The 10,115-nt window shown below is 41.5% G+C and overlaps 1 protein-coding gene across 1 annotated transcript; it reads right to left on the reverse strand.

The window, feature by feature from the left end:
- Positions 1–6: 6 nt before the first annotated feature.
- Positions 7–9,875, reverse strand: LOC127355884 (ADP-ribosylation factor-binding protein GGA1). The gene is made up of 17 exons (XM_051387152.1): positions 9,764–9,875; positions 8,446–8,530; positions 7,816–7,891; positions 7,490–7,588; positions 7,259–7,382; positions 7,002–7,102; positions 6,779–6,859; positions 5,750–5,887; positions 5,564–5,645; positions 4,742–4,855; positions 4,458–4,610; positions 4,251–4,324; positions 3,944–4,131; positions 2,573–2,802; positions 2,296–2,465; positions 2,040–2,150; positions 7–1,350 (listed from the first exon to the last, which is right to left on the reverse strand). Exons 1-17 carry the CDS (start codon positions 9,867–9,869, stop codon positions 1,240–1,242), a joined length of 2,043 nt encoding a protein of 680 aa, XP_051243112.1. The 5' UTR covers positions 9,870–9,875; the 3' UTR covers positions 7–1,239.
- Between the last annotated feature and the right edge of the window lie 240 nt (positions 9,876–10,115).

Consider the following 10,115-nt stretch of genomic DNA (forward strand, 5'->3'; position numbering starts at 1 on the left):
TTCAGGTCACCAAGAAAAAAAAAACTTTATTACCCATTAGAATATTTTACCAGTGTTATGCTCTTGCACATTGCACAAGTCAAATGTACATAACTGCCATCATTGGTATTTACAAAGCAGTCGTATTGGAGATTAATGCAGTGGAATGTGATTGAGAGCCTGTGGGGAGGAGGAAGTGTTTAGCATGGCTGACATGCATTGCAGACTGTAGAAACGAGTTGAACGTGTTTGAGACGGACACTGTGCTCAGAGCACCTGGGTGCATCTCCGTTTGCATGTGCTCAAGTTTCTAATGTTCAGTTCTACCAAATAAACGCGGAAATATTAACTTAAAACACCAGCTAAAGAAAAGATTATTCAAAATGGAACTTATACCCTACTGAAAATGCTTTGAATATATTAAGAGTTGGAGGTTATGATCTGTATCTCAAACTCAGACCTACTATGACTGATGTGTAACATGACAAAAACAAATCCATCCACTAAAATTTAAATGTTACAACGGCAAAATAGGCACGTATGGCAGATACATAACTGATGTTACAGTTAATTTTGTTCTTTATACAAGATGAGGGAAATATAGGAACATAGTACTATAAAAAAAAAAAATTCTGTGCAACTTAAAAAGTAGAGGAAGAGCCGTTGCAAAAGAAATGATATTCACTCCTCACAAACTAGACACCACATGAAGTTGATTAAGTATAGCTTTGTTTGCAAACTAAGATGAGCTGCATCTATGTAATGCCTGTCCTTTCTCTACTGGTGTGCTAGATTTTGCAAGCATTGTGTCTCATGTTGGCAGAGCATGCAGAGAAGGTAAACCGATAATGGATTTAAACTGACTTTGTGCCCTAGGTGAAAAAAAATGAAAAAAGTCAAGCACACCAAATGAGCAAAATATGCACACATTTGACTTAGTTTTCTTCCTTCGTAGCACTGTCTGTTAAAAACAAGATGACAAGACTGCAACAGCTTCGGGGAAGCAGTTGCAGGTTTGTTTTAAAGCAGCCACATACAGCAGACTAGACCTAAACACACATGACTCATTTAAAGCCAAGCATACACACGTTACACTGACTGAGCATGAGCATAATCCAAGGAAAACAATCAATACCAATCAAAGAAGTACAGTGTGATTACAAAAGGAAAACAGGCTTATGCAGAGTGCTGAGTTGGAGAGTTGATTTCGGAAGGAAGCCGAGTCTGAGAGCAGAGAGTCTGTCAGGTTGGAGTTAAATGCTATAGGTTCCCCCACGTGTCCGGAGGAGGAAACTGTTCTATACCGCCGCTCTCACTGTGCTCCTCCTCGCCCATGGTGAAGGTTAATGTGTACTGCAGCTGTACCTTCTCCTGAGCACAAACACACAGGGTGGGAAAGGGGGGTTGGTATTATATATATATATATATATATATATATATATATAGTTAACATCCAGAATGTCTTAGCTGAAGCCACAAGGACTACTCAGAGATTTTTTCGTAATTCTAAGCAGTATGTAATTTGATTTCTTCTGCTTGGTTTTGTCATTTTGGGTCAAATCTAGCTGTAGCTTGAAATACTGTCACAGCCTGCAAAGAAGACAGCCAGACAAAGTTTGGAGAGTGGTACATTTTTCTTTTCTTTCCATTTCTTGCTGTGGATGTCAGCCAAGTGTTGTTTAATACAGTGCTGCTATTAAAGCACTTGCGTAGCAGTGTTTAAAGAACATTTAAACAGACACTTGACAAAACCAAAGTGAGACTGTCCTGCTAGAGCCGTTTAAATCAAGAGGAGGTTCAGAGACAAAAGGTAATGTAATGGTTTCTTTTAAAGGTATTTCAGAAGCATTTCTTGCTGTGTTTGTTGAAATTCTCTTTACATCCTGACAAATCAATGAATCAAATGTTCTGGAAAAAAAAGAAGAAAATCAAGCATCTGTAGCAGTCACAGCCCAATCATATAATTCAGACTAAATTGAAATCTAGCCATCTCCTGCTGGTTTCTCCAGTGTTACCCGCCATAGAGATTTAAAGGGACCCCTGTCTAGATCTTGGCTTACCTTTTTTGGGTTTGCCAGCAGAAGGATCTGTGTGACAGCAGCAGGAGGAAGGATGGGGTTGAAAGCTGGGAGCTCGGTTCCTGATGGGGGCTGCAGCTTCACTGCCATAGACTACAGTTGGTAAACAAACAACAGAGATAGTAAATTAGCTGCAGTGGTTTTGTAACTGTCTTTAAAAGGTGAACCTTGCTGGGATGTACAGCCCTATTAGGGATCTAACGGAGGAACGAAGGCCTTGAACTTTCTTACTGCTGACCTTTGGAGCCGTGGTCTGGAAGTTGATGTTGGTGACGGGGACAGGAGCGGACGACAGCATGGAGATGATCACCACCAGCACATCAGGACGAGACGGAGGTGAGTCGCGGGCAAAGTGAAAGAGAACCCGCAGGCTGTGTCCGTCAAACACAGTCACAGGTAACAGACTACCTGGAAAGGGAAAGGACAGAATGATGGAGGGAGAAGAGGAGAGCATAGCATAAATCTGTACTCCCAGGAGGGCCAAAGCATAAAGCCATCAAGTTACAACAACTTACTGGGCTTAATGGATTCTAGCGGTACAAAAACATCTGTCAGGGTGACTTCTGCAGGAGGAGTCTCAGTGTGAGTCGGGGACATGTCCAGCAACGTCGCTCCAGGGCTCGGCTGAGAGTTGAGGAGAGGTGCAGGAGGTTCGGCAGAGAAGACCGGGATGGGGTTTGGGGCAACGTTGGACCCAGACTTGCTCTGGAGATCTCTAAGAGTTGGTTTGGACTGTTGTCTGTCCCTAAAAGCAGAAAATATAACAATTCATGTCTGTGCTTGTGCCCTTCTCACAGGATGCTCAATTCTTCCTTTACAGTGCAGATTGAAACTAGAATTGCACCGTTGTATGCCTCCGACAACCAGTCAAGTGGCAGGTTTACATCCATGTCTGTTGACACTCACATAATATATGTAGTGAAGACCTTGAAGGAATTAAAAAGGTATTAAGGGGCGCAGCGGCCCGGGTTTGAATCCGACCTGCGGCCCTTTGGCGCATGTCATCCCCCCTCTCTCTACCCACCTTTCCTGTCTGTCTTCAGCTGTCTCTGTCAAATAAAGGCATAAAGGCCAAAAAAATAAAAAAAAGTTATTAAGCATATTGTTTGGGGAAAATAGAAGTTATCACTATATTGATATATGTGATTCCACTGAATAACTTTCACTGTAACACACTTTGCTTAAGACTATTTTTACAGAAGCACAGAGGATTGATAGAAAGCTTTGTCACAGGATGCCATCTTCACAATCACAGCAGCACAGAAGATCAACAATCACCAAAGTTTTAGGGTGGGCACCTGAGATCCAATTCAGGATCAAATCTGAAATATGGTCACAGTCTGTTCCTGAGTTATGGTGTTCAATAATGTCCAGAAGATGACCTTTGACCTTTAGGATATGAAATGTCATCACTTTATCCTATTAGACATTTGTGTGATAATTAAGAGTATGAATTCTTGAGTTATGGCCAAAGACGTGTTTTATGAGGTCACAATGACCTGTGGATGTTTGTGCCAAATTTGAAGACATTTCCTAAAGAATAATTCTTGGAATATCGTATACACGAGAATGGGACCGATGTCGAGGCACAAAGAACTTGAGCAAAATGTTACTGTATGTGCTGTTAAAGCCAACCACGGGTTAACAAAAACAACAGCCAGAATGAAAACGTGAGGAGTAAAGGTAGAAAGCAGATATTGTTACTCTGATCAGTAAGGAGAGCAGTGGCTGTGTTCTAGGAGAGTCTAATGTTTGAATAAGACACAGAAATCCTTCACTCACTGCTACTGCACTACATACCCAAGTACACCAAGCAGACAAAGTATGATCTATCTATATAATTTGCTATCTTGAGGCCGTGTCTTAGAACAGTGTCTGTTAAATACCATTTGACCTGCAGGCCCTCAGGAGGCAGGGACTGCTGCAGCAGCGTCTTTCCCAGCAGGTCCAGCTCGTCGAGAGCAGAGTTCCCAGGGGTGGAGCCAGACGAAAGGGGCTGAGAGTGGGAGGGTGGGTCTGGACTCAGGAGGAGGCTGGGTGCTGCTGGGATGTCTGCGTCTATGCTGTCAGAGGACTGGAGGTAGACAGTGAGAGTGTGTGAGAAAAGTAGTGGTACAGATGTATTGGTATTAAGAACGCTAATGGCTGAGTGTCTCAGTGTCACATGACCATAATAGTTCTAATAATGCTCACCTGGAAGGAGTCCCAGGCTGTGGAGTCCTCAGGCTGCGAGGGAGGGTTGGAGGTGTGCGTTCCTTCACTTAAACCTGTGAGACACACAAAGAGTGGCTATATTTAGGAATAAAGTGAGTTTTCTTTATCTCAACTCATACAAAGCTTGCAAACAATCAGTATCCTGCATAAAACTTGTGGGGTATGAGGGGTCGGACATGCTGTTACCAAGTGACATGAGCTCGTCGTCGAGGAGACTGATTCCCATCTCTTGTGAGTGGGCGTTGAGGCTGTCTGTCGGAGTGGGAAACTCTGGGAAAGACGGAGGCGACTGTGGTGATGTGTCCAATCCTGACAGATCTAGCAGTGCCGTCCCTCCTCCTGTGGGAAATAGATTCAAGCCAGTTCAATTCAAACTGCCTCCAACAAAATTAAAGAAAAATAAGGAATTTAAACCTGAATTATTCTATTAAACACTCTTTGTGTATGTCTGCACTGAAAGCTTCACCCACCTGTTTGTTTCTGTGTGTTCAATGTGTTGTTGCCATTTACAATCTCCCCCTTCACCTGCTGTTTGTACAGGTTGATGACGTGAGTCAGGCTGTCGTTGGCCTGCAGGATCTCCGCTGTGGAAAGACATGAAGAAATGCTCCTTATTGTTTCCACTGTGCTGATATCCGTCAGAACTGATGTGGACTAGAGCTTAAAAAGACCGTTTATAAACTGGTGGGTCAGAGCACAAAAAAAATGTGTCAGGAAGCATCTTTCCAGCTGAAGTGAAGGGACAAAAAGTATTTGAGGTTTTGTGTGAGAACCAGTTTAGGGTTTAGTTAGAAAGGGATACTAGAGACTGACATAGAACCCCTGTGAAACCCTCCCCAATTATGAAGTCTAGTCTAGGAACTGCTCCAGAAACACAAAACAATTTCCTCATACAGATAAAAATGCAGAATTTAAATGGCTGTATATTGAAGATTTCTGCCAAACAAAGACATTAAAGACACTTAATTTGTAAGTGATGAGCAGTATGCTGTGTGTTTTAACTAGGATTGGCATCAGCTTTTAATTAACTCTGGAATTCTCCATATTTATACTTTGGGTGTGTCTCTGCTGCTCTCTTTCAAACACAACATTGAAAGAGTTCAGTGTCCTGTTGGAGGCCTCCACGAAAAGAAAAACACCTGAATGCTTAAATGATGCAACAAATTAACATTGTGGGATTGTCTTTTTTTCTTCGGGATGAGGGCTACTAGAGCTAAAAACAAAGGAGGGATCAGTCTTTCTTTATTGATTTATGTGATATTTAATGCCAGATAAATAAAAATAGCACTCACCCAGAGCCTCGTCGTTGTCCTCTGTATCACTTGCCAGTCTGAACAGTGTCGGCCTCATTTTCTCACAGCGCTGGTACAGGTCCTGACCACACAAAACACACTATATTAAATACTTGAAAGCAAGTTTCTGTCTGGTTTATAATAGTGTATACAACTTTGAACTCTTTGAAGTGTCTTTCAGTTCACCTGTAGGAGTTCAGCGTTGCTCTGATTGCTGGCGGTGCTGTCATAGTCCTGCAGAAGCTGAGTCAGCAGACTGACGCTTTCCTTCACCTCCTGAATGGCGTTCACTCGCTTTGACACCTTCTCTGCTCGCTTCTGATCCTAAAACACAAATTCACAAACAGCACACATAACACGGTGTGAAGACAAACGCATGCACATGTATAAAATGATCATGCATGAAACGAGCTGCAGAAACACAAAAACACACCAACCAAAAACCCTTATTTTGTTACTTATTACTGGCTCTCTTCCTCTGACCACCCAACATGCGGTTATATCATTTATCCCTGACGGAACGGCACGCAGCAAAGGGCCACAGGTCGGAGCCGAACCCATGGTCCCCGCAGAAAGGACCCGGCACCGGCACATGAGGATCCAGCTCTACCATCTTTCCAAGATGCTAGCCTGTCGTTTAGAAGCTGTTCTACCCAGTGATGATCAAATGGGCGCCACATTGAACACATTTATACTACTACTACTACTACTACTACTACTACTACTACTACTACTAATAATAATAATAATACTGTAGTAGAGATGGTACTCTTTTGGAGCACAAACTTAAGAGTAAATTGTGTTATCCAGCTGTATCTGGGATTTATTTGATTTTGTATAACTTCAAATAAATACATTTAAACAAAACAAAAAAACAAGAGTAACACAAAAACATGCGTATATACAGCGAGGTCAGGAAGAAGCCATTAGAAAAGTCTGGGGATAAAAGAAAAGAGCAGCTCCTATTACCCCTGAAATCAGGACAACTTTACTCTGAATTCCTGCTGAATCACTCTGCCAGTGACACACAAAACCCCCAGGGCAAACAACCCATTTCCTCATTCAGTTAATGTTCCTGTCATGTGTGCAGCACTCTGGCATTTAATTCCCTTTTCTTTACTAAATCTACAGCCCTGAAAAGTGGTGGTGCAGTTCATGTATAACAGAAAGGTGCAATTTAGTAAAGTAGGAGGAAGGAGAAGGAAAGCGGTTTACCTCTTGGACCATTTCCTTGATGAGTTTGTTGGCGGCTTTGAGGTCCTCAGGGTGCGAGCTATTCAACAGGCGAGACAACATCTGACAAAGCAGACAGTCAGTTTACATGTGCGAAAATGAACAGGGTCCATAAATAATTCCAAAAGGGAGACGAGGACAATCAATAGCATGCACAGAAATAAATAACAGTGATTATTTTCTTTTAAAACAGACAATTCCTTACTTTCGACTTCTCCTCATCCTCAAAAATAGCATTCTTGGGTCTGGGTGGAGGAAGGTTCAGTAGTTTGTCAGGTGGCAGCTCTGGGTCTTGTTTAATAATACCTTATTTACAAACACAGAATATGAGTTACTATATTATTCATCACTGCAGTTATTACTTGTTTTAGCTCTCATTACTGCCTGCACCCTTCAGTGCCTTCTAACTACTTTGGTTTTAAGTGATAATTTCCATTCAGCTGATAGCACACAGCCTCTCACCTTGTTTCTTCAGCATCTGATAGGCGTCTGAGATCTTGGACTCATCAGGTAACCCCAAAGTCCAGCTATAGATCAACTCCAAAACCTTCTTTTTTACTGGCTCTGGTGACCGTGAGCCCAGGTACTAAAATCAAGCACAAAAACCATGTTACATACACACAAAAGCTGTGTTTGAAAAAATAAAAAATAAAAAAGTATATGAAACATAGATGCCCTCTGAGAGAGTCTTACCTTTGGAGAAACTACTTTGATGAGTTCATTGAGAAAACGGAACTTGCCCACCTCACTGTGAAACCTTTTCCCACAGTTTTTCATACACGTCTCCAGAACCTAGAAAAGGAATACAATTCAAGAAATAAAACAAATCTGAAAACAGCAACACCATGCTTTAAAAAGATATTTAATACAAATTTAGACAAACTTTCAAGTGGAATTTAGGTTAGGACAGTTAATATCTGTTACATTACTGAATATGGTAGAAAATACTGTTGAGACACAGAAATAATTAACTGAAAACCGGGTTAATCAGGACTGAGGGAGCTAACAACAGAACGCACCAGCAGGGCCTGCATGGCCTCCCACTCCTGTGGAGACTGGATCTTGTGGGCCAGGAGCCTGGTGGCCAGCTGAGGTCTGTAACACAAGTCACAAACAATACTGAATGTCCACAGCACCGCACACAGCAGTTGAAGACAAATGAGCAAATGCAAGTGTGCTGCAAGTAGTGGTGGGCAAGATATCAATATTTATTATTACATTTTTCAACTGTAATCATATTGTGGGGTTTTTAAACAGTAGTTTAATGTTACATAAACACTGACATCAATTACAAAGTCACATTTATCCCATAATGATTTCTAAAATAAATGAGAATTGTTATAAAAATTGAGAAAACTGTCACGTCTGTTTAATGACATGTAACAGCTTTACAGGCCAAGTGTTTGGAGATATGTATAATGTGTATTCAGCACTCCAGTCAGTCTCCAGTTGTAAAATGTAGGTAGTGAATTTAATACATGTGGTAATTTAAATCCAAATGTGATTTCATTGATTTCAAAGTGAGCGAGGAAAACAGCCCTTATTTGGGAGAAAAGATAACCACACCGAGGGCCTCCAGGATTAATCGTCTTTAATCCCCATCAACCAGACCATAATTAAGATAGGAAGCACAAACAACGTCCTCTTACCCTTCCAAATCATTGTTGAGCTGGTCACAGAAGGCATGGATACTGCTCCAGTCTGTGTCTCTGTTAAGTGGGTTTGTGGCTCTGTCTGAAATGTTAGCAACAGAGGTGATAGATGTTATTTCAACTTCACTGCATTATATCATTACTGCTAATCTGATATTAGAATATATAGGTCTGAAATTCTGATTACAGTAATATTGTGAAATAAGATAGCACAGGTTACTGATTAGGTAACATTACTATAACCTTATTATAGTATTATTATCTTTATGAATTGATTTAATAGACAGATTTATTATCCTTTTCACGAAATGTGTTGCTACAATCTGTACATAGCCTCAAATGCATACATACATACATACAGAACATAATCATAAGAGATACATAAAAAAACAGAACATTTATACATGCATGCCATTTACATCATATTTACACATGTCCAGTAAGTGTTTCTACATTCAGCTTCTACCTATCTAAAACTAATGAAGGTAGAAACATGCTAGAAACCGCTCTGACCACAATGCAATTACATGGACCACAAGCTGCAGCCTCCATAATGACACTAAAGTTTAGTTAACACATTAATCAGTTTCAGCACAAACGTTATAACCGTATTGTACAAGTTTTACATCACTAGTCTTTTCTCTGTTTGTATTATTTTACCTATGAGTTGTTAATACACTGGCAACTGTATAATAATAACACAATTAAATGAAAGCATTACTATTCATACCCAAAATATCTTCACTTTACAGACACGGTGAGTGGAATAGGTTTGCGTTTTCCTCACACAAAACTGTAACTAAGCACCAAGAAAGCCTGCAGGCTTCCCGAGTGACTCCATGATTAAAATTCATGAAGTCTGTGCCACATAACCCCAGCATGCCACCGTGCAGAGAAACACACAGTGCTAACAGAGTCAACGTTAGCTCGCCTGCTCTCGGTAGTCGCACTGTGTCACTGTCTCGTCTAGAAGTTTCTTCCGAGACATAATTATAGTCTAACCTCTGTGAGTAAAAACAGGGGGGGCCGTATTATTGCCCCCCCAGACTAACGTTTCCTAGTTGAGCTACGGTGTCGTGAAGCTAATGCTAACGCCAGGCTGTGTTGTGTGTTGACAGCTGGCGAGCACAGCAGCTCCGGAGCTAGCTCAGGTTAGCATCCTGGATGTGACGGCAGGGTCCGAGTCCCCTCTGCCGGGGACACGCGCTGCTGTGGCGAGCTGTCAGCTCATCCACAACAACTCCCGGTTAATAATGTGAGAGTGTCCGGGGCTCCAGACCACACTGGCTCGGGAGAATAAGTTTAAAATACTCACTGATACGAGACTCCAAACTCTCCGCATCGGGCGGCGCAGCCATCACTGCGAGATTTATGAGCTGCGTCGATCTCGCGAGGGACGTAGACGCAGAGCTCGAGCGCATAGAAAGACTAAATGTTGTTATAGACAGTGTGAACACTGGCTTATTGTGCGGTTTAACATGCGTATGTTCATTAGAATAATGAAATCACTACCTGGTGAACAATACAGGGTAGTAATAATAATAATAATAATATACAACGTTTAGTTCTTACGTCTAAGCCACAGTTGCTAATGTCGGTCTTTGTTAACTGGTTGAGTTTATTAATATGTCAACGCCAATGTCAATGAAAACGTCACCGAATATTTT

Source organism: Dicentrarchus labrax, unplaced genomic scaffold (genome assembly GCF_905237075.1).
Source record: "Dicentrarchus labrax unplaced genomic scaffold, dlabrax2021, whole genome shotgun sequence".
In the NCBI taxonomy this organism is placed as follows: Eukaryota; Metazoa; Chordata; class Actinopteri; family Moronidae; genus Dicentrarchus; species Dicentrarchus labrax.